The sequence below is a fragment of the Scomber scombrus genome, chromosome 21, assembly GCF_963691925.1.
Source record: "Scomber scombrus chromosome 21, fScoSco1.1, whole genome shotgun sequence".
NCBI lineage: Eukaryota > Metazoa > Chordata > Actinopteri > Scombriformes > Scombridae > Scomber > Scomber scombrus.
In genome coordinates this window covers 20,813,817-20,839,981 of record NC_084990.1, presented here as the reverse complement: position 1 = coordinate 20,839,981, position 26,165 = coordinate 20,813,817, and the positions used below count along the sequence as shown (strand labels likewise).

General features: G+C 37.4%; 1 protein-coding gene across 1 annotated transcript in view; it reads left to right on the top strand.

The window, feature by feature from the left end:
• Window positions 1-26,165, top strand: part of LOC134003320 (corticotropin-releasing factor receptor 1-like) — a 63,477-nt gene that overhangs the window by 14,176 nt on the left and 23,136 nt on the right. The window contains exon 5 of the mRNA XM_062442481.1: window positions 21,588-21,673. Within this exon, the coding sequence (XP_062298465.1) occupies window positions 21,588-21,673 (86 nt within the window). The remainder of the gene's footprint in view (window positions 1-21,587; window positions 21,674-26,165) is intronic.

Sequence of the window (26,165 nt, the reverse complement as noted above, 5' to 3'; positions counted from 1 at the left end):
CATGTAATGAATTAGATAAAATATGAAGATAATAATAAAAAAGGATCACAAGGACAGTTTAATAGAGATGGAATAGCAGCAATAAACTACAAAGAATATAAAAACAGATACAGTACGTATTAAAATAAAAGTTATCTCTTTTTTTGCACAAATTGAAGTGTAATGTATCAAAGCGAACTGTAGCTGTTATGTGTGAGGTGGGAATAATAATCTTAAAGTCTGGTGGCATCTTAAAGGGAACCCAACATACTTTTTGATGTCAGATGTCATTTAATAAGCATAGTCAAAGTTTCAAAACTTGTAGAATAGATTTAAAAATGTCGTCTTCAAGTCAAAATCCAGCTTCTTCAACCTAATCTTAACGCTCCAATTGCAAAGTTACATCTACTTCCTCCCCATGATGACATCAGATTGCCACAAAGGGTCGTCCACTGGTAGCCGTTGTCGCTAAAGTTGTTGCTTAAGTGGTTTTCATGTTGTCCACTCACGTATTTCTGATCAAATTTCATCTTAAATATGTGCAGATGTATTTGAGAAGTTGTATTTTGGTAAGTGAAATCCTGCTACAATAGTTTGTTAACATAGCTTCCAGAGACAGAGGAAGTTTCAGTCAACAGATTTGGGCCTTAAAGCTGAATTAAGAGGCTGAATAAAGAGCCAGTGTAAGAAATTAAAAAGGAGGGTTTTAAAAAAAACTGTAAATCATGCAAAGATATTCCACTAGTATAAATATAGAGCGTGAAATGTTGCGTGATACGTCCTCTTTAAGGTCCCCTTTGTGTGCTCAGCTCCTTTATGATTAATACCGTGTGATATTTCAGGTGTTCTACATTCTTCATTTCTATTATTTCCCCCACGGGAGCCATGCAGAGTCTAATGTCAGCTTCTTCCCTAATTTTAACACATTCCTGTGACAAAATGAAGCGACCCATTTAAAGTTATTGCACTTTGTGTTTAGTATTATGAATTGGATTTGGAATTCTTTTTGCAGGAACCACTTTTATACTTTGCAGAGGGACTGGATGTTTTGTGGAGGTGTTGAAAAGTACTGCCATTAAATTTAAGAGTGCTTGACAACAAAAGCCAGAATAGTCACGAAAGAATGCTGAGATACAAGTTGAACAGGCTGTAACTAATTAGTTTCCACTTTATTTCATTACTAACTGATTTGCTGCCACCAAGAGACAAGGTTATATCAATTCTTATGCTTCTAAGTGCAGCTGTCCAACACAGTCTAAAGAGTGGATCCACTGTCTTTATCCATTTAAGCTTCTAACTCTGCTTTGTTAAAACATCTCAGTATGATGAGAAACTTGGATTAGTCAAAAAGACGTAATTATAACTAAAATGAATCTTTCTTTCTCCAAGCCCATTAAAGCATTTTGTACAATGGTTGGTTGTACAAACCAACCCCCCCCCCCCGATACGGTCCAAGGCAGCCAAAAATATCTGCATAAGCTTCCGATTCAAGAGAATGCATGCTCGTCCGTCTGTGAAAGTGAAGGGAGGGAATTGTGGGGATTCGTGTTGCACAAAGACAAAAGAACGGGAAAGTAAGAATTAAAGAAAACTATGCTGTACAGTATGCATACAGTATGCACAAATACAGGCATTGAACGGCATGAAAAACACAAAATATCAGCTTGGATTAACAGTTAAAGTTAAAGTTTACTCTTGAGAAGCTGTGACGAGCAAGAGTGGATAATATAACCAGAACAAATGTCTTAAATAAAACATTCATATATGTATTTTTATTGTATGTATTTTTAATTTTTCCGTCTTTATCATACAAACCTCTGAATTACCCCGGAATCACCATGAAACAATCTTTTAATTATTTAATGTATGTGATATCACTGTGATAGCAGTTATTTTGTAGCAGGAGTGCATATAAAACAGAACAGCAATATAAATAGATGATGAATGAAATGATAAATAATAAATAAAAAAAGGCATTGTGGTTCAGTGTGACGTGCACTTTCAGAAAAGACCCGAAGCATGAAGTTCAAGAACAGTCATCATTTTAGTCATATTCAGGGATTAAAAGCAGTTGAAGGGATTTCTAATGAGTTATAATTCAGACTATCCTGTCTGATCAGAGCTTTTCTATAGTTTATTATTCCAAAAATAAGGGTTAGGGTTAGGCTTAGGTTTAGGGTTAAGGAAGTGTGGAAGTTTATTTAGGCTGGACTGTAAGTCAATTGATTTTAATATGTACTGCTGATTCCTGTATATTACTATAGTCATTTTGTATTTTTGTATAGTACTTTTCATGCAAAGGTGTTTTAGAAAAGGATTAAAAATAATGTTAGGCCAAAAAGCAAAAATGAACATAAACAAAAACAATATGTAAAACTTTCTATAAGAATATCATAAAACATTAAGAAACTATAGTCAGAATAAAATAATGCTAATAATAAAAACTACTGATACTATATTTTGTGTTATTTTAGTGCCTATTTTAATTGTTTTCAAAATAATGAATGGGAATCTAAATAAGAAAAAATCCAAAATTACATAAAATATGGGAGTGAAGGGCAGTATATTGATATCATCACTAGCAATATTACAACTGCTACTATAATGATTATAATAACACTTGAACATGTGAGTTTTTTATATGTTTATAACATGTGATATGGTGTTGTGTAAAAAAAAATTACAGTCAGTACGTGGATGTGGCTTTTGGACATTTCACATGTGAAATGACTGATTTGTTTTATATAATAATAAAAAAGAAAAACACTTTCAATACACGAAGCAAAGAAAAGTGATATATTTTTAAGAATTAGTAAAGATAACAAAGTTAAATACTCAAACAAGGTTTTAGTGCTAATCACAGCCAAGTATAACAGGACAAAGGGAGAAGCAGTGGTTTTGTAAAGTGGTATTAGACCAGTATTGAGAGGCTTTAGGTGAAGGCAAGGGCAAAACGGTGAGTCTTGAGTAGGCACTTAAAAGCCTCAGTGGATGTAGTTGCTGTCCTCAGATCCAGAGGGAGATCATTCCAGAGTTCAGGACCATGCTTCACTGTTTCTATGACTTATTGGTTCAGAAAAAAAAGCACAAGATCTAGGCCATATTTCAGCAGCAGATCAGCAAACGCCAGAGCCAAAGACAAATCCATGAGACAATTTGTGAACAATGAAAGAAACTGGATTCTAAAACTCACTGTGAGCCAGTGCACAGAGGAAGAGCGATGCAAATTCTTGTCTCCACTCCAGGCCAAGAGCCCAGCCTTAAAAACCAACAATATTACATGTTAAAAAGTAACTAGCAAGAAAGATACAAACATTAAGTGAAACAAATATCAAATTAAAAAGAAACAAACTTGTCCTCACGTTGACCCACTCGCGTGAGACATTAAAAGTGGAAAGACCAAACACTGTCCACATCAGATTACCCACAGCGGGCAGGTTACTGTAGGGGCAACCCATTAAAAGCTACAGGCCTGATAAAATGAAATAAAAACAAATGCTGCTGGTAAAAAAAATGCTAAATAGATTTCTTTCTTAAAAATATCTGACAAGTAGACTTCTGGCTTTGCCGTGACCGTGGCAAACGCTTTGAATACCAGGCTCCACCAGACCCGAAAATAGCCTAAAACAGAGACACATAGTCAACAAATGAACACTGGATTACATGGAAAAGTTTTTACAACAATGAGTTTGAATCAGAAAACACTAGCAGCAATGATGCCATGCTATGACTAACGACATACTATCTGAGGTGAGGAAACTCTGACGGGAACAATGTCTCTTTCAAGGACACTAAATTGTTTCTCAGCAAAATGGAAATTTCCACTGTTGAAATAAAGAAATGAAAGAATAACCATAGCAGAGATAGAAAGAAGACAGAAGTATATGTTCAGAAAGAGCGAGGCTAGTCTAACGGCTAATTAGACTGTTTGAGATACAAGAGGTTGCAGAGAAGAATGACATGTTATAAATCATAAGTGACATCTTCCACACTTTAATGTACAACACCTGCAAGGACAATTGGATATCAAATTGGAGAGAGAACACAGGGCTTTTGTGTTAAAACTGAATGAGCCGATAGCACCACCGAGATCCATAATTATACGATTTCTGCAGCAGGCATGGAAACAATGAGACATCCGATTCCAGAGGGTGTACTTCAACCAGGAATACTGGCCCGACTTGAAAAAAACAAGGAAACGTGTATGAGAAGTGATAAAAAACTGAATAGGAAGAATATCATAGTTTACTCATCATACCCTGCCCATCTTAAACTTTTCCTGGTTACGGGAATGAGACCTTGGAGCCGTGAATTCCTGGTCCTCCTGAATGGAAAGAGCATTGATGCAAGACAAGTGGACAACCCAGGAGAGTCGGAGGAAGATGAATCCAGCGGATGTTATAGCCGTCATTCACGGAGACAATGGAGCAGAATAATTTAAGGGACGTGAGCAAAGTTATAACTCTAAAACAAAAGGATTGCAAAGTGTTGACAGCATGTTAGTTGATATTTTTGGGTCTTAGTTGAGATGGAGATTTATATGAATGCTGCATGCTCTGGTGAGAGTGTTGCAGACAAGGCGACGTGGTTTCCAGCCTCGGGCAACTTGGTGGACCGTTGCAATTGCACTTTGTGTGTTTCTCCCACAGAGTCACAGCTCCCTGCCCAATTTACATCGGGGGTGGAATGCTTTTGGAAATTGTATTTGTAAGGAAATGGTTGGGTTTTGTTTATTTTTGAGGCAATCTACCATACAACTGGAAGTTCACTATTAACTTCAACTTCTTAACTTCAGTAACTTTTAATGATCATTGCAGAAGCCGTCGCTGTTTATTATTTATGAATCTCCAGTGATAAATGATAAAGCAGAAACAAACAGAACTTTATTTGGAAGAATTAATCTATCTATATTAAAAGATAAAGAGTAAAAAGGCAATGATAGAGCCACAAAGGAGGAAATTGTAGAAGTTATAAAGACGTTGAATAATAATAAATCACAAGGGAATGACAGGTACCACGAGGAATCAAGGAGGAGGTCACACTTCTTCTGCAAAGAGTGTTTAACTATTAGAATAATGAGAAAGACCCTCTTTAATCATAATCAGAGGCAATAATCTCCATGATTCCCAAGAAAGAAAACAAATGAGTCACAAAGACCTCTAAGTTTTCTCTGCAGTGATTTAAAGATACTGAGTACGATAATGGCTAAAATAATCTGTATTAATAAAATATTTAAACCAGGTCAGACAGGTTTCATACCCAGAAGACAGGGAACAAATAATATTAGATTAACCGTGAATATAACATCAGTGGCACAAGGAATTAAACAATCTTCAGTGCTTCTCAGTTTAGATGCAGTTTAGAAGCATTTGATAGAATAGATTTTTCTATATTTGGAAGTTACACTTAAGAAAGTGGGGTTTTATTGAAATTTCTATTAATTGGGTTAAAGTACTGAACACTTTGAAGGGTCAATTGGTATATATCTGAATAATATCAATTGAAAATGGGGAGCAAGACAAGGGACAATCATAGATACACTAAGTGAAATATCAGATAGAGGAGGATCTTATAAAATGTCAATGTACGCAGATGATGTCACTCTGTATATTAGTTACCTTTTAACCTCTATCCCAGAGTTTTCGAAATGTTCAGAGGATTTTGGGATAGTGTCAGGTTATAAATTTAATGAATCCAAATTGGAGGCGATGGCGGGTAATCAATTTGATAAGAAGGTTCAATTTAATTGGTCAGATTTGGCTCAACAAGAGATTCTCCCACTCACATTATTTGGTTGAATTGAAACAGTTAAGATGAATATACTTCCCAGGTTATTATATCTTTTTTTAGCCATTACCAAACTGGTCTTTAAAATTTTAGATTAATGAATTTTTGCATTTATATGGCAGACAAGGAAACGTTAGATTAAAATGAAGCTGTTATCTTACCCAAAAAAAACCAAGGAGGTCAATTTGAAATTATATTACAGGGTAGCACAACTTCATGGACTGGCTGAGTGGTTAATGTAAGATGAGAAGATGAATTGGCTGTGATTAGAAAAAGAATCATGTCCACTAGTGCCTCTTGAGACGTTGCCATTTTTGGAGCAAAAAAATTGGAGAAGATATTACAAAATGAATAGATGAACTGCACCCAGAAGGACTGGTTACTGGTAAGCACTGAAGATTGCAAAGAATGTCGATTTTCTGGCAGGTAAATTAGATGCTGGATTTATGCAGCAGGCGGAGAAAGGATTTATTACAATAGACCAAATGTTTGAGGAGGAAATTTTAAAAAACGTTTAAATGATTACAAGATAAATTTGCGTTATGCTCCAAAGACTTTTATAGATATGTATAACTGAGAAATTATTTAATGTCACACTGGGAATGGAAGACCCTCAAGCAACCACCCACTCCCATAGAACCTTTTTAATAAGGATTATGTAAGAAAAGAGTGGTACAAAAATTGTGCCACAAAGACTCGTTGTATTATATATTATAGGAGAAATCCCTGATGGAGCTATGGAAAAGATAAAGGCTTACTTTCTGCAAATCCTTTTATTGGTGGCAAAAAATAATAATAACATATCTTGGCTAACTGCCACCTGCCCAACATCAAGACAGGTCAAAGGGACATGTCAGTATTTTTCTACCTGGTCCCTTTTTTCCCCAATCCTTTTTGTGTCTCTTTTGAGATTTCAGAATGAGAGTTCTGCTTGAATGAGACTTGGTTAGACACAAACAGGTGGGATCAAGTGAAGGTAAAGGTAAGCGAAAGATAAAGAAAAACATTTGCTTTCTCTGTATGGTTGCCCCATTAGATTACATCACAGCCCATTATGCAGCTGCTGACTGCAGCACTCTCGCTCTGTACTGGACCAATGTCCCCATTAGTCACTTAGACACCAAAAGATGGCAACATAGGGTCAGGGTTGAAAAAACCTGAAGTTGTGTACTCAGTAGAAAAAAACTGCATGTAAAGACAGACATGTTTTTAAACCTTAAAAGCTTATTTTAGATGACCAGTGTGATAAGGTGCTGCACTGACTAAACTGTGAATTTGGCCAAAACTAACATCTATTTCATTTTAGTTATTTTTGTTATACTTATTTATTTTAATTCTTGGAGTCCTCTCTATGTGAATGCACATGATGCCATGATTTATAATTGTTATGTATGTTTGAATCGTTCTCCCTTTCTAGTGTCTTTACATTTCCTGATAAAGCAACTATGTATGGATCAAATATAAATGAACATTTTGTTCAAGAAAAAAAAAAAGAACAAATCTGACAGCTACTGTGAGTGCTGACGTTTGATGTTCCTGCTCTATATACAGTAGCAGTACTATGAAAGAGCAGTTCCATGAATCAGGACAGAGGTACCAGGCTGGATTTCCAAAATTAGATTGTGACAAATCCTCGACTTACGTCGTTGGAGCAATAGGACTGTGATTGTACGCTTCCACTGTTTTTATCAGAACAGGTCCAGCTGCATATCAAACTGCACATTAGGAATGATGAATGAATCGTCATGCAAAGTGTTAACTCCTTCAGAGCCAGCATCCGCTATAAATATGTATTCATATTAAATAAATGATTATAATTAAGTCACATTAAGCTTGCTGAAATATTGAGACAATAGTCTGACTATATGTGAGGCTCGGTGCTGAAGAGAGCAGCAGGTGAGCCAACTGTCAATCACAGCTATCATCGCCCACACAGCAGACATCAAAGCTACTATAAGTCTTTAAAGATTATTAACAGAGCTAAATGAAGGCCCTGTGTGTATTATGCCCCTTTTTTTATTTTACTGAATCAATTCAGGCTTTGCACTTGCAGCTCTTTCTTCTTACTGATAATATATGTCTTCACATGTGTCCGCTATTTACTTTGTCCACTTTAATTTAACGGTGTTTCCTGCTTGCGCCATTCCTAATAAGTCCATTTATCCTATGAGCCAGTTATCTAATCTATAAAAGGCCCTTTTCTGAATTTTCCAGTTCATTAAGATTGTTTGTTTTACTGCCAGAAATACAGATGTGACAAGGAGCTGTGTTTGCCTTTGTTGTACACACTGAAGTTATTTCCCAAGTCAATATGACTCTGGGAAATAAAGAACCTGCACATTCAACACTGATGACAAATAATCAATTGCATTCTCCCTTCCTTATCATTCTTAATAATATAATTTAGATGCAAAAGTCACTTTTCTATCTATTTGTATTCCTATTTAACTCTGCCTGCTACACAAAGCCCCCCTCCACCTTGTTTAGGCTATTTAGGAATCGTTGTAAACTGCAGTGTGAAATATGAAAAACCAATCTCAGCATAAACAGTTCGACTTGAATGATTTTGCAAATGACTTAGAGCTTCACATATTCCTTTTTAAGTGACCTTACCATGAGTGGTTTTCACTGTAACCCACAAATCATTAACATTAGTGTTAGCTTGTTGTCTTTTGCTATTATTAGTAAGCTTCCTAACCTATTATTGGTTTTGTCAATACAAATTTACAGCTGTGAGATCCTATAAAACAGGCGATAAACCTAAACAGATTTTTATGAAGAGTCAACAGTTATATAGTGCCAGTAAAAACAGGAGCCACATGTCGAGAATGTAAATTTTATTAACTTGACGTTAAATTATCACCGGTGCTTAACTCCACCCTTCCAATTGTTGCCTATAAGGTCAAAGGGGGGGGGGCTGTGGATGCTGGTGCATACCTCCTTCACTCCCTACGCCCTGGATCACCTCTGTCAGACACCTCTTTATCGTCTTCATTTCTCCCTTTAACACCATCCAACACCACCAGATGATCAGGAAACTCCACCATCCCACTTCCTATCCACTGGGTACACAGCTCTCTAAGTGACAGACTGTAACATCCTCAACTGGCATCACCAACACCTTCCTGTATAGCCTCTACACCAATGATTGTATCATCTCCTCAAAAAATCGCCACATACTTTCAGTGCTCTGATGACACTGCTATACTATATATATATATATATATATATATATATATATATATATATATATATATATAACTCTGTTTTAGGCTATCAACGCTCCATTTCTTGCTTCACACAATGGTGCAAGAATAGTTACCTGCAGCTTGAATTTAATAAAGACAAAAGAACCCTTCATTAACATTTCCAGCATACACAGCACAGCCCACATCTCCACCCACAAACTCCACCTGCATCAATAATGAAACTGTCGGGATGGTGGAGTGCTTCAAATATCTCAGACTCAACCCTGGACAATCCACAATCGCTGCCAGCAAAGATTCTCAGCCATCTGCAAACTCAAAGCACTTTCTCTTGGCTCTCTACCTTCTGCTGCTGCTGCTACTGCAGTAGTACAATTCAACCCGTTCCCCTCTGCTGTTCCCCTTGTTTCTTCACCATGTAAACGACCTCAAATAAGAACAAACTCATGCACATCACACACACACTAAATGCTTCCAAAACTATGGCCTCCCCACCCCCAACCTCTTAGACCTCAACAGCAGAGCCATTACATGCAGAGCACGCAACATTGTACATGACCCCAGGCGCCCCCCCCTCACACTGCTTCCATCTGGTCGCAGATACAGATGCCTGGCCTGGAAACAGACACGTAATGGCAGGAGTAGCGTCCCCTCTGCCATAGCATAACTAAACGAAATACCCCAGTTACTGTAACGGGTGTGTGTATGTGTCATGATGAATGTGTGAATAAATGTGGTTCTATCCTCTGTGTATGTCTTCTGTGTAGTACTGTATTCATATAACTATGTATTCATGTGAGACTCTGTAGCTACTGTATCTATCAGTGCTGACTAACCTGCTTATGCTAATGCTACTCCTGAGTTTAGAGCTTGATTGACAAGATTAATGAAAATAATCATTATTTGCAGCCCTGCCTGAGTTTAAAGCATTTTTACTAACATTTTCTTTTTCAGTACACCTTTTAGAATATAATACAATATTATAATATAATATTGAACAGCAAGTAAATCAATTAATAAATGAATAAATAAGCGAATAATAATTGTTATTCACTAGTTCTAGATAGTTACTGATAGGCGGCTGCATGATGAACAACACAGCAGACAAAGCAAATGAATACTGGCAGCATAAAAATTTAAGTCTAAATTGTTTTCAGAAGCTTTTATTGGAGGCAATTGTTAAAGTGTGACAAATGTTTTGCAACAAATTCACAATTCCTGATGTGTTTTGAGAAACTTATGAGATGAGACAAAGAAGTGGCTGTGTGCACATCCCGTTCCTCTATTTAAGCCAGGTGCAGGACAAAAGATTCATTGAAAGCTTGTCTGCAGTAAACTCTGGATTATTATCATCCAAACATTGCCTTTTTCAGACAAATGCATTTTTTGGGAACTAAACCCATTGCGTGGAAACTCTGCTGAAAAAAAATGAGGTACCAGATAACAAGAGAAAGACAGAAGGTATTGTAAAAATGACTTAGTACACTAACAAGCAAACTAAAACAGAAAAGTATTCACTAGCTGTCAAAATAGTGACAAACAGTTTCTCTCAGGACTGGAAGAAGCTGGACGAATAAGTGTTACCAGTTAAGAGCAACATTAAGTCTTAAAAGGAAACAAAACCCAGTAAGAGTAAAAGTTCACAAGCATACAAGTACAAAGACCAACTGTTAGTCCAACGGTTATTTAACAGGTACTTATATATTTGATTTATTAGCAACAAACTAGCTTCACAGATCACTCCCTTGTTCATACAATCACTGCCTCCTAATATCTTCAACAAAAGGGAATCAACTATAATCTAAACTACTCCATGTTTAATATAAGTAAGGTCAGATATAATACATATGCAGTATACTGTGTATTTTTAACTCACTTCAGGGAAAGATGAAGGTCCTTTGATGCTAGAAGAGTTTTTAGTGCCAGCTGAGTTTGCATTAACAGACGATGACATGCAAGCAGACACATGAAGAAGAATAAGCAGGAGATGAACTAGCATTACATTGCCATTTACAGCCATTATTATTTAAATCTGAAATAACTACAGCTGAAATCCGTCAACCTCGGAGGCCATATGAGTATAATGTTATGTTTCAGATAAGATGTTTGAACTGATAACATGAGTGGCATGATTGCACTTCATTATCAGAACACTCAGTGGCTTTAAATTGTCCTTAAAAGGAATTCTGCATCAAATGTGTTATTTTAAAGTACTAAAATGACTTACAATAACACAAGTAGCAAAAAAAAACTATCATAACATTTCACGATATTCATTCCTGGCGTCCATTGAAGTGGACACGAAACAATATAATAAAGACACGACATGGCATAACACTTTGGCCTTATTACTTTTATGGAAGAAGAGGAAGAAAACACATGAATTAAAATGTAATGCATGGGAAATATTCATGGTGTGAAGATCAGAAAAAGGGCAAATGCATATGAGTTAACCTTCCTGCCTTGATGTGGAGCCTTGAAAGAAGTCTAATTGTAGCTATCAGCGGATGCTAAACATGCTAATCATTGCAAGCTCCTCAATATCTTTGAAGCTCTCTCAGACAATTACAGCATGTTGTCAAGCGTTTGCACGGAGGGGTTGACAGACGTCCAGGGGGTGTTGTCCAGACCGCTCAGCTACTGATTCGTGACAGGTGCCCGTGGTACTGCACGCCCTCCTCCGGGTTCGTGACTCAGTCTGGCATTACTATCTTTGTTGTTACACGTCTTGCCCCACCCGGAAACCCCTATCACCAGTTGCTGCCAAGCTTGACTTTCCCCTGATGGTCCCCAGAGGGTGACTAGGGGATTTGTATATGTATGTCTGTATGTGCAAGTGTATGTGTGCCTGAAAGTGTGAGAGCATGAATGCATTGGGTCTTGTGACCGGTCAAAGCAGATAGGCAATGAAGGGGAAGGGGGGGGGTAGATTTATTTAGAGTAGTGCTCACGGTCAGTGGGGTGACAAAACCGTCACCCTGGCTCGCTCTCCTGCTCACTCACAAGGAATGCAATGCGTCTTTTTGTTGAATGAGCTGGAGCGCGGCGGTGCATTCGTTGAATATTAATTCATGAATGCACGTGGGTGTGTAGACGGGTAACATCAGAGACAGGAGAGACAGAGGGGAAGATTCAAAAGAGGTGTGATGTGCAGGTTTGTGTTCCGAGCACAGATGTGCCTGCCTCACTTTTCTCTTCGCATGATCCTATAATAAGCAAATAGTGGAAAGCAGATTGTTATCTCTTCTCTTTAAAACTCCTTTTCCAGCCCTCTGCAAACCCTTGAGGTGTCTCTTGTGCAGAACCAACAGAAGTGAGCCAGAATACACACCCAGTGTGAAAACTGGCATCAATTCCCATTAGTGTGCACTGCCTGCATTTTCTCAAGAACTGCTCCAGTTTCCAGTTTGGATAAATTAGCTATTTTCTTTTAATGAAAATAAGGTGATAGCAAACATGAGCAGCATGTTTTCAGAACACTGGTACAACTGCTCACCTGAGCACTCGCGATTATTCCAGCGTTGTAGTGCGGGCAAAGTTACAGTAATATATGGTACATGTGGTTGATTTCAGTCTTACATCAGTTTTCATGAGTTGCTAGTGAATAGATTTCTTTGCAGAGGAAAATGAGTTACTTGGGGATTAACTGCCCCTCTTACAGTGACTTCACTTGCCATGAACATAGCTGACCTGCATAAACAAGAGAACGCATCGTGTTACAGCTCAGATTTTACTTTTTGTTATGCTGCAATACAAGAAACATGAGAGTTTTATTTTGCACTAATTTAGTGCAAAATTATGTATTTTCTTCCCTGCTGACACTGCTTTTAATTAGCCCACTGTTCAAAATACACAGAGGAGGAAGATGCTTCTAAGCTGCAGCCATCGAGCCAGTGTGATGAAGTACTAAGCAAGTGTGACTGTATTTGGGTCAGCATATTTTCTCACAGAGGATATACAATTACAGTTCAGTGCGAGAGGTATTTATGCTGTATTCTGTGGTTTTAGCTACAGAGAAGACCTTCTTCAGAATGATATTTGTTACTAAGCAGTGTGAGTGTGCTTGCACACCCAGTACTGTTTGGAAATAAAATGAAAAGAGGATCATTTAGCCCCAGGCTTGGAGGAGTGCCTGTGTTCCATCCACATGTACCTAGAGCTCCTGTTTCCACAGGGAGGATTTAGCACCTGGCAGAGACCAGTCGCCATTTTTAACATCCATTCAGAAACAACAATGGCTGGTCACTAAGCAAAGATTAAAACCAATATGTACCATGTAGTACTGCAGATCCAAACATCCAAACTGTGAAATCCACTGTTAGCCTTCCAAGATGCTCCAGAGACAAACCTGTCTGCTGTTAACTCCTGGCAAATCACCCATTTGGCAGTAGCCACTAAATGAAATCAGCAGTTATTTTAGGGACCTTGAGCTCGTGACCCATGCAAATGGCATTTTACGATGCTGTCAGTGTCTCATTCCCTGCAACCTTAGAAGACTGCAGGAGAATGTTAATACAGGAGTGCTACTGCAGTCTAAGTAAGGTGTACTGTAATGACAAAGATCTCACATTAGCTGTGCATGTTATGTATGAATGTCCCAGACAGTACATGTGCTACTGAAAGTGCGCCCTGTATATTTTGATAGTGAAGTGAGTGAGAGATTTTTCCATGTAGCATCAGGAACTGGCCTGCTTCCCAACTTAACCACACGAATGCTGGCACATTTTTCGCAGTCTTCATTTTCTGTAGAATTCAGTCACATTTTTTTATTACCCTAGTTTATTATTTATAAAGGGTTTTTTTTAAACATTTTGGGAAATACTCTTTCTTTCAGAGGCAGTGGTGATAGTATAGAAGTACTGAGATCTTTTATTTAAAGTGGAGCATTTAGCAGCTATAAAGCCAGATATTTCCCTCAGGAGTCGATAGAGAGCAAAAACAAACTTAAAGACGGTGAATATTGGACTTACATTCAGCAGGTGGAAAGAAAAAAACGACTCCAAATGAATGATAATGTTGTTCCGTAACTGCTGGATGTATAAATAAGCAACTGTTTGCAAACAAGTTCATCATATCAGAAAATCAGTTAATGCAGGTTTAAGTAAAAGTAGAAATTCTGCAATGAAAAAAACAAACTCCATTACAATTAAAAACTCTGCATTACACATCTAAAATGTGCTTATAGTAGCAAAAGTAAAATGACTAATTATGCAAAAATGGACATTAAGAGTGTTATATTTATCATATACTGCATGTTATATGTGTAAGCATCCTTTTAATGTTGTAAAGGTAGAGCTACTATTGGGTAGTCTAATCGATGACAATAAAAATTCCAAATATATCATTTTACACATACAGTTTTGATCTGAAAAGTAATTATAGCTGTAAGTGAAAGTACTGCAGAATTGTAAGGACAGCACTTAATGTACATTTCACCCCAATTTAATTTGAATAGAAGTGAAAAAATAAACGTGCAATTAATTTCAAATCTGTCTGTTATTCACTACCATGTTCGTTTAATGCGTACATCGACAGAAATGGGTAGAGGACGTTTTAAAGAGGACAGATCATGCACATTTTCTATGGTTTCATTCTGAGGCTTGCTGGATATTTTCTATGAGTTTAGTTTCGTTACGATACTACTACTAATTACTTTAAGACAATAAATCAATGAGTCAGCATTAGTCAGAAATGCCAATAACCATAATGACTCAAATTAAACAAGAATCAGCGTAAAGTATAAGGTCAGTTATCGTATGATTAAAGTCTAAATGTATGACTGTGTGAATCAGAAATGTTAAAAGTTCATTAAATGTCATGTGCCATTTATTTATTTATTTTACAATAAATCCGAGCCAGAAATAGTGGTAACTCCAATGACTAATATTTGGAGCACAGTCAGTACATTTAAGGTCAATCATGACGTCATGTCTGAGAGAGAGATCTGAAAATAATTGTGGAAAATCCCTCCTCAAAAAAAAGAGATGAAAGGAAAGTGAGCTCCATCACAGGTGCAGCCAGGTTGGGTATATAAGACTGTATTTATTTTATTATGTGATTCAGTGTTTCATGGACCAGCCTGGTTTTACTTATGTAATGTTTAGTATACAGTAAATCTTTGATTGCATTGAACTCTGCCTGACTCAGCAGCTTTTTGACTTTTGAAGTTATTTTTCTTTATTATTTGATAACAAACGTTATGGAAGTCCTGAAGTTTCTACTGGCTAGGCTGAAGGTTGTTTTGTTTTTATTCCCCGACAGGCTCTACTAGATTAATTTTGCATGAATTTCATTTAAAAACTTCTTATTTATCTTATACTAGCACTACATCTGATGTTCTGGAGGCAACGTACACAAACAGTCACAGAAGGATTTCTACTACTGAACGTCTTTTTTTACTTTTTATTTACTCGAAATAGAAACTACATGTTCAAATGACAAACTGAACCTATGGAAACACTTCAGCAACAAAGGCTACATAAGTGACATCCATTTGTGGAGATATGTGAAGACAAAGCAGCTTTATTTATACAGTATAGCGCATTTCATACCCAGGAGCAACTCAATGTGCTTTACATAAAAACAAAACATTTAACAGAAGAATTGGAAGCATAAAAACATACAAATAAAACCCAATTATAGTAAAAATTAGAAACATTAAAACATATAATGAAGAAAGAACCCAATTTTAACAAAAATAAAGCAAAGTACAGAAAAATAGAAAGAGAGAAAGAAAATAAAAAGCTAGACTAAAATAAAGCATAAACAATCTGATGTCAGCTTTACAAATGAAGCATTCAGAGCAGGTTTTGGTACTTTGACCCTGTGTAACATTTGACATTATAACAGTATATAAATGACAGAAAACCACAAAGAAGTATATTATATCCCTCCTCTTTTATGTTTCTTTAAAGGGTGGTGACATTTTCTATCTTTATTATAGGGAGATGACAGGAACTGAAGGCAGAGAGTGACGGGGGCTGACTTGCAATAAGGGTCCACAACCTGATTCAAACCACTGCACTCAGTTTTTTTCATCTTTTGTCCCGAGACCCACATACTGAGTCAATGTCCCACATTTTGGCTCCAGTTTTAAAAGTCAAACCGCTGCTGGATAGACGCTTCTTTGCAAAGATTTGGCTCTCATCCATTAGATGTGAAGAAAGCAAGAGAGGGCTACCATCACGGGCGCTGTGTTTGTGTTTGTTGTCAATCACGCTGTGCGCATGTGGGTCAAGTGCAGGTTAATCTGTCACCTTATTTCCTGCCGACGCTACGCCCAACAGGGGAAATTGCTATGCAGTCGGATTTAGGCAGAAAAATAATAGAAACTACCAAAAAAAAAGAGAGAAAAGGAAATGCAGCTCCAAAAATGACACTACTCATAGCTGGGTGAAGCAAGGCGAGGTTTCAACTTCACACAGAGGGGAAAACAACATGAAGTGACAGTGCATGTGCAAGCTGAGGGGCAGAAGAGAAATTTAAATTTTAAAAGTTAAATAAACATATCAACATTTTAAACTACCTCTAAGCTTTGGTAGAACATCCCACATTTGCTTTATTAGGATCTGATCATCCTATCCATGCATCTTAACCAGCGAGCTACAACCCTTTAAGGTTTTAGACGGATTATCTTGCTGAGACTATTTTTGGCTAACAACAGTTTATCCATTTGCGAATTACTTCCAGTGTCTCCAGCTATAGCGCGTGTTGCCAGATAGGTCAGCGAACAAAGGTACTGATGCACGATCATGCTAACGATGGTACCAAAACCTGACAACCTCACTGTGTTTGTTCACTGCTGTAATGAAACAGGGTTTGTTTACTGCAGCGCAAATGGAAACAAAACTTATCCAATCACAACAACAGTACTTCTACTATAGCTAACAAATAATTCAATGGTGCCTCGGTCACATATTAACCTTAATTTGCGTCAGCTGTAAAACTCCATTCGTCTCTTCACACGCAAAAATGAAAACAACACAACACAAAGAGGATTTTTTTTGTCACCAGGTCTCTTAATTTTCTTTTTTTACATAAAGAAATCTCTTCAAAGACATTCACTCTTTGTTATAAAACTGGAGGATATACTGTCTATTTTTTATAAAGAGGTTTAACAGCAATAAATCATTGTGTGGTCCGGTGCCAGGAAGAATTTATTTCAAGGGCACACAGTTTAATTAGAATTTATTCCCTTCAGCTGCGGCTCTGAGTGAGCGCTGGTACTGGGATGTCTCTGTGTGTTTGCATCTGTTTGACTGGTTTTACACATTTGGTTTGTAAACCATTTTTAAAAAATTTAGCACATCATTTTTGGTTTTTAAATGCAGTTTTCTAAATAAAGTTAAAGTCCCTTCTTTTGACTATAATCCATGCAAATGATCTGCTTCTGTGAACCCGGAGGAAATGTGTCCAATCATGCAGTGTCATGTAAATTTGACGTGAATAAAAGGAGAGAATTAAGGGAGCTCTCTCTGAAGAATGTGTATCTGCCTAAGCAGACGCTGTGCTCACATATAGTTCAATGCAATGATAGAAGCACATTTTCTGCAGGGCAATACATATGTTTAGAGTTCAAAGTTCATTTTAATTGTCGTCATACAATGCAGGAATGCACGCACATAGACAATGCATTTAAAAATTAACATATCTTGAATAAGAATTAAATAGAACAAAGTGTATTAAAATAGCACTAAAGAAGACATTAAAAAGGAAAGACTATATTGTGTACACAAGGAATATGCTGTTAAAGAACATACAAATACTTATAAACACTGTATACCCACAAATGTTAACAATATTTGCAAAATAAATGTAAAAGTGCAAAGTCATCGTGCAAAAAGACTTTAGAGGAAGACAATCAACAAATAGAGACGAAATACTCATGAGAACCTGTCAGATATGGATTGATATTAAAGCTAAATTATTAAAACTCCATAAGAAATGACAACCATTACCAAATATGAGTCATGCATACGTTATAGGGTCAGTTGCAGAACTTTGTCAATCTTAACTTTTGACTTTGATAATTCTCAACACAGACCAGCCTTAAAGCTCTCCAGGATATTGCATTTGGGGTTTGGGGAATATTAGGAGCTAGGTAATCTTGATTGGGGATGACAGTCCCCTTACACTGTCAACATGCTATTTTTACCCAGCTCATTGCACATTATTGCCCTCAGGCAACCCAATCCCATTTCATCTCTCACCCTCCCCAAAAATCTAATCATTATTTAAACATGCATTTAGTTTATCAGCCTCAGACCATGTACACACCAGCATCCATACAGATTTATCTTTTTCTCTGCTTTGGTTTTTCTTCCATTTTTTGGGTTTTAGACTCCAAAGTTTGTCTTCAGGGTGGATGAGTTTGAAAATGTTAGCTTCATCCTACCATGTTGATGGTGAAACCAGAAAAATTAGAAATGGACCTAATGTTGTGATGACTTGTCTTTCAAGGCAATTTTGGTAATAATGATTATAATGAACCCTAATTAGCCTTTAAAAGCAGTATATAGACATTTGATGTAATGTAGTTATAAGCAGATATAAGGACATTTACCGGTATGTGTTTATTAATTTAGAGCATTTGTCAGCAACTCCTATAATGAAAACACTTCATAATATTGTCATTGATTATGTGTTTATACAGCTGCTTTCACACACAGGTACCAACAGGAGGAGTTATAGCTGTTAACAAATACATTAATAAACACACTGCAAATAATGATTTTTTCCCAAAGTACAAGATGCAACCTAAAATATCTTTTTCTGTCCCGAGCAAAGTCCACAACCCAAAGATACTCAGTTTACTGTCATAGAAACTAAAGAAATCAGAGTATATTTACATTTCAAGACGCTGGAACCAGAGAATTTTAGTTTGTTTCTTTAAAAAAATGATTAAAAAAGATCAGTTATCAAAATAATCTACTAATCGTTGCAGCTCTACTGCTTATAGATCTAAATAGTGGGATTTAAAGCCAAGTGCCTACACACAGTTTTTATACTTCGACCACATCACATGTTGACAGAAATGGTTTAAAGCTATCCGACTTCCAGATATTTCAGATATTTCTTGGTTGTTTTTGGCATTACTGTGTGAATAGAATATCATATAAAAACACTAGTGTAGATCAAAACGATTGAGCTCTGATTGGCCAGTTGGCAGGAGTCCGGCCAATCAGAGCTCAGAGGGTTGAAATGTTTAACGTTTGGGTTGTGGGTTGTGTTCATTTCATTTTTAGGTGCCACCCTGCTTGCTTATACATCTATAAACGAAAGACAACTGTTGCTAAATTAATTTGACCATGAAATGAAGATTAGACTCGTTGAGACAAATGAAGTCAGGCAAATAGAAAAACAATTTAAAAAGCTTTAAATTTAAATTTTGCAATTAAATTTAGATTATTTAAAGTAAAGTCAAATAAGCTGTGTAAACATAAATGAATCTGATGTTCAGATTAAATCGTTATTTCATTTTCATTTCATTATTCAGCCTGACATCATGTTCCCGTCAGCTGTATTTGTGTTGAGACTCTTCGGTGCAGAAGCTGCAGCAGTGTGAGTTGTAAACTAAACGTTTTTCTCTCTAATTGGAGAAATATGCCTCATGCAAGAGTTATTATATCCTGTAAGTCAACTGCATCAACCTTATCGACCCTCAACACCATTTGTGCAACCATTTTTTTCTCTTTGGCACAAGAGGACGACATCTCTGTTCTTAATCTTAACTGGAGGAGACAGCTGAGCACAACCCAGACCTATTTCATATCACTGAAAAATTAGAGATGCGGGCAGCAATTCAGAGGTTTGGAGCAAGTCAGTGTTGACAGTGTAGTTTTCAGCTTTTTTGGCTATGTGTTTGAATAATGTAACCCAAGAGCAGAGTACAAACTGTCTCCTAAAGCAGACACAAACAAGCACTCCATGCCGTCTTTCATTATTTCTAGATGTTGACAGCTTCAAAAAACCTTGTGCAAAGGAAATCCATACGCAGCTTTAACTCTGCCGGTGACTGTTCAGCAAACTTCACTTTCTTCTCTCGCCGAGCTGTCGAAATGGGTTTGATTGTCACCAGAAAAGGTGTCTAACGACCCATGGAGACTACCCGCCTCGATATCAGGGTCAGACCTGTCCATACTCGCTCAGTGAAAAATGTGTCGGTGCGGGATGAGCGATTAAGTGGATGACACGTTCGTGCTTTCGCTGTGGATTGTCAAAATCCTCCAGTGCTGACAGAAAGCTTGAGCCGAAGACAAAATGATTTTCCAAAACTTTTTTTTAAAATGTGTTTTTATTTTGTAGCTGATGCCTGCCACATAATCATTTCCAGCTGTTAATAATATTATGCAGCAGGCACCAGACCTAACTTAATTTAAAGCATGCTTATGATTAAATTACCTGATCCACGAGCTTTAGTCTTGGACATTTACTCACAGGGAAGATTCAGCAGCCTCAAAATTCACCTGTGCCCCTGCAGACAGCTGCTGACAGAACAAAATATCATCTTTAAAAATGTTCTGACACGTCTCCCTTCAACCTTAAATTGCATCATTTACAGTTTTCCAGTTCCACAGTGGCCTATTTAATGAATGCCATTTCCTTCAGTTTAATGTGAAATGACAAATGTGAAATTTGCTTCAGATTATTTCATTACTGTCGTGTGAATGTGGCACGAAATGTGTGCTATGGTACAGCAGTCCTGCATGGAGAAAAAGATGTAATTTTACTCATCATTTGTCAGAGACGTCATGCACTACTTGGGTTTCATTAACCAGCAATGTGCAGAAATTATTATTTTTTTAATGGAAAATAAACACCTTGGGTAAACTGGTTCACTTCATGTGTGTGTTTTCAATAAAGGAGTAGATAGATAGAAAAACATGCCTTACCCCTTACATACTCAGGCTTTCCCTCATAATTAGTCTCGATACATAATTGTGTGTGTAATTTTGTGTATCAGCAGCACTAAAACATTTTTAGAAAGCTGTAAAATATTTCAATGTTTTGTATATTGTGGGTCACATGAAGATAAGTTGTCCAATTTCTGGCTAAAATAAAAGTTTTTAACGTTTTTTTTCTTCTCTCCAATGTAAACAACAGGTCAAATTAGACTCTGAACAGTATATAAGGGTTTATATTGTCATAGCTTGGAGTAAAAGTGACAATAATCACCTTTTCCAATGTTTTTGTGAACACCTTGACACGAGGGTAACTTGGGTTTTTTGTGCAAATTGTTGGAGAAACACTGGTTGAACGCAGGTCATTCAATGGCGAAAGTGGCCGTCTAAATGTAAAGAATAATCATAATAATGCTCAGGCGGAGGGTGGTAGACTGTGCTGACAGCAAACGTGTGAAAAATCACAGCTTGTAAGACTACCTCTAATGATATCTCTCCCTATTAGTCTCAAAAGCAGAAAAGGTCACATTGCCACTTTGAATCGAGCAGGAATTCACGTCCTGTATTTCCAGGGACACGAGACGTAAAAAGTTAAAGACATTTTTACCGACATCACACTTAGAAAAATGAAAGAAATATGAGGAAAAAATCCAAATGAGTCGCCTCAACTTTTAATCAGAGCCTTCTGTCCTTTTCTTTCTCGCTCTCTGTGCAGATAATGTTTATAGAAAATGTCTCGCAAATGGGACATGGGCGTTGAAGGGGAACTACTCCATGTGTAAGGCCATACTTCACGAGGAGGTAAGAGTCTGGTGTGTCGTGTTTTTTTCTGTGCATGTGTCTTGATTAATGAGGCTTTTCATGTAGACCCTCAAAGCATGGCACAGCTCCATACGTTAATCAAAAAAACCAACAACAAAGGCAAGGTTACAATGGAAGATGAATGCAGCAGTTTTTACTTGAGGCTTATTTATAGTAAATATGGATTCAGGGTTTGTTTCTTCAGAGCCTGCAGCCTTAAAAGGACGCTACAGTCATAAACACTAAAAATACGACAAATTTGCCCGAGAGCATGACTTGAAGGAAAAGGGTTCAAAAGCACAATGAATGTTATAAATTTGCACTACACAGGCACTGCAGTGTTCATTGTCATGTCATATTGCCCACAGTGGAGGAGGCTTAGCTTGTCTTATGAGTAGGTGGGAGCTTGAAATCTGTTAATCAACCTGCAAGCTATCTCTCTTTTGAACACATAAAAAAGTGTTTCATTTTCTAACTTCCTCAAAAGAAGAAGTGACACACATACACAAAAAAAAAAACAAAAAAAAAAAACACTGATTTTTCTGGCGATGTGAGCAAGTTGTGAAAGGGAAGAGAACAAGGTCGGCCGGCTTTGGTTGAAAACAACAGCGCTCTGCTGTTAAGGACCTGCTGTGCTCCAGATTTTTATCCATTCACATGTTGCTGCGTTTCTCTGTGCGTGCTCTAAGCCTCCACCTGGGTGGTGTATTGTGATGTGCAGATGTGATGTGACGAGCAATCATTTTAACCTACGACCGAAGCGTGGACAAAGTATTCAGGCCGGACACACAGACCCAAATCAGTATTGAAAGTGTTGTATTAGTAGTAGTAGTATATGCTAAATATATAATTATATGTTTAAACAATAATATATATAATGTAGAGGAAAGATGTGACATTGTTTTTGTTTTGCTTGAATTCACCATCTGCTGAAACTGAATATTAAATAGAGGAGTTTCCGTAAACATTGCGACCCTGTGCAGGTTCAGTGAGCTGTCTGCATGTCTTCTGCTTTTCAATTTTTTAAGACAAGAAAAATCAAAACCTCATCCTGGTTTAAGAGGATAAATCTGTGTTCTTCTATATTATTCTCAGTAATTCATGAAATGACCAAAAACCAATATGAGTTGGTCTATTTCAGACGGACAGATTTTATGACGTCATTAACCCTTTGTAGGTCACACCAAGAAAGTGCTATTTAAAGATCCTTATTTTGCTTTTGCTACCTCTTTGTGGCCATGACAACATACAACATGGATTTTTTTTCTCAATGACCCTAAATTTGATGTTTTTCAGACTTCATTTGTTCAAAACTTTTTTTAAAAACATGTTAGAGACTCATTCTGTTCATGTACAAGATGAAAAAATGAAACTCGACTTCAAAAATGTCTCAAGCAGGATCTCTGATGTCAGTAGTGAATTATGTTATTCTTCATTTAGACACTAGCACAACCTGTATCTATAGCAACCATAACACAATCTGATGGTCTTTTAGTGCATTAAATATCTCATACAAGTGGTAAAGATTGCCCAAAAACTTAAATGGGTTCAATAGATTTTGTTTTTGACCAGATATCATGACACAAAGTGACCTCTACCAAACGGTTGAGCAAACAATAATTGCACAATAATGTTGTGAAATGTGAATCTGTGGCGATTACACCCCATCGTGATGTCATCATATTTTTTTAAAGGGTGAAGTGAAAGTAGTGAAGCTGTGATTAAAGTAGGATACCCCTCCCTCTGCCCTCATGGGGGTTTAGACACTGGTGGTAGTGATGATGGATGAAGAGGATGCTGAAGGGGTCGCAATGATTCACACTGACATGACAGCTGACAGCGACGGAGACGAGAACAGACTTAAAGTTTGACAGCAAAGACACAATTGGCTGATAGAGATCGTGGCGAAATCTTATTGGTTTAACTAAAATAGTAGACGTCCGTAATCAGCTGATACGAGAAAGCATGAGAAGATGGAGAGAGAAGAGGAAGGGCGGGGGCGGGGTAAGATGAATGAATGACATAAAATAGTCTTCCCGCTTGAGCTTACACTAAGCTTCATTTCTTCTTATTGAAGATGGAAATCTATAAAAATGGGTCACAAATGTATAGTTTTATTTTTGAAAAAGGCTCAGTAGTTTCCTAAAGCTGCTGGACACTGTAGTTATTAGAAAACATTAATCATATAAGTGTTAATAATGCATTAGCTGGGGACAATTTTTTAGCTGGTGCTTTTTTCCCTCATTAAGACGGTTTATGTCAAAATTAAAGTGACTTACAGTTTTGTTTCACTGCATTCATTCAGCCTTAAAGGTCCAGTGTGTAGAATTTAAAGGCATCCAGCAGAACAGACTTTATAAGTATTAATTAGCATATAATCACCTGAAAATAAGAGTCCTTTTTTATCTACATAGGGAGCGGGTCCTCTTCCACATGTTTCTACAGTAGCCCAGAATGGACAAACCAAAGACTGGCTCTAGAGAGAACTTTTCACATAGTATAGAGAAGTATAGAGAGGTGAAGTTCTTCCCCCTCCACTGGACCACTGTCGAACCTTGTAGAGCCAAATGGAAAATGTGTATGGTAGTCAACAACGATCCTGTTTGAATTTTGCAATAAATTACTCATATGATGTTTGTACATTTTGCAAGTCAAGAAAGTCGCAGTTTGTCGTAAAACTCTTGAATAAAAGACCTTGAAAATACGTAATTAGAAAGGCTACACACCTAAAAGTCACGTAAAGTGGTGTCATAACTTCCTCTCTCTATAGGCTACCCTTAGCCGCTGAAGCTATTGTTAACATGATGCCTTTCTTTTCGCTAACCAATGAGTGGATGGATAAAACACATCACGTAAGATACGAGGTGAAAAGCACCAAGGTGATGCCGTGAGCGTGTCTATGTTCCCACGGCTCTATGTTCCCTCGGTTTAATAATAAAGTAAAGAATTTCACAGGTCACAAGCATTTTCCTAGATGAGAAAACAGGTTAAGGGGGGGGGGGGACTACACATTATGTGCATAAGGGAATAGACATACCTGTGCTGTGGGAATGTAGGCCTGCGGAAAAGTAGGGCTGTGGGAACAAAGGTGTTAGGGAATTTTCCATAACTAATATGCACTGGGTCAAACTCGGCCTTGCGGTCATAGCAAGGCCACACCAAATATTGGGTTTAGACACTGTCTCCCCTTGAGATAGTGGTAAGCAGTGAGTCTGCTCCTTTTGGGGAAAACAGGAGGCATTCTGATAGTGTTGCTATAGCAGCCGAGGTCAGATATGTCTTTGACTGTTTTCCCTGAATGGGGTAAAGGTAACTGGAGTCAGAGGTTTGATATAGTGTTAGATGTAGGACAAAGGTCCTGAGTGAGGTCTAAGCAATGTTTTGGCTATAGACCAGTAGGCTACATTCTGTATATTGTAGATGTGTTGGTCTGCCCATATTTGGGCATGGCTCAACCTTGGGCATTATCTGTGTGGTTTAAAGTCTATCCCCGGAGGAGAGAAACTTCAGAATTGAAGGGAGCATCAGAACATAACGTGTACTGATCCTTTGGTTATTTCTCCTTGGCCAAGTAAATAAACCTTTTCAATGCAAGACATCCTTGACTCCTGTCTACTCTCTCCATTGCTGTATGGGCTGCATAATTAAAATCATTATCAAAAGGGATGACCTGTGATGTTGGTTTTGGTTACATATATTGTGTAAAATGAGAGTTCACTGTCAGTTTCAGTTTCTTTACCATTTTTACACTTCATTTTTTAAAACAGGGAACTTTATGTGCACAATTGAAACAGGATTATTTGTTACTATGTTGACTACCAAGCATATTTTTTTTCCAAAATAAAGGACTTTGCCTCTTAGTTGTTTGTTTTGTAGCCTCCGAAGCAGCCGAAAGTCAACTGTGACGCAGTATGCTAACCAATCAGAACAGAGTGGGTTCATCAGGAAGGGGGCCTTAAAGAGACAGGAGCTAAAACAGTCTGTTTCAGACAGAGGCTGAACTGAGGAGCTGCGTAAAGAGCCAGTATAAGATAAATAAGGAGTGTTTTTTTAAACTGTAAATCATGCAAAGATAATCCAGAACAGCCCCAGAATGAAAATACAGACCTGGAAGTGTGCTCAATATGTTCCCTTCAAAAAACAGAAGAGTATAGAATATCACTTTAATCTTCACCTGGATTTGATCTAAATCATGAAGGTATGCCTCCCTACTGATTATGTTACCAGATGCAGTACAGTTGTAGTCATTTGTACTTTATAGATCTGTGAGCATGAGTGAACATTGTTGTGGAATGAGAGCCTTCATTTAGTGTTTTCTCCGAGACTCTGTGAGTCTGATGTCCAATCGATCCCAGGAGAAGATGGATATAGAGTGTCTGACCTTTTAAAATGTGTGTTTGATTTTTTCCTTTTGTAGCCATGAAATAAATCATCGGGTGGCAGCGGCAGCGTGATTGACATCAGGGGAAAAGGAGGGAGAGTAGAAGTAGCT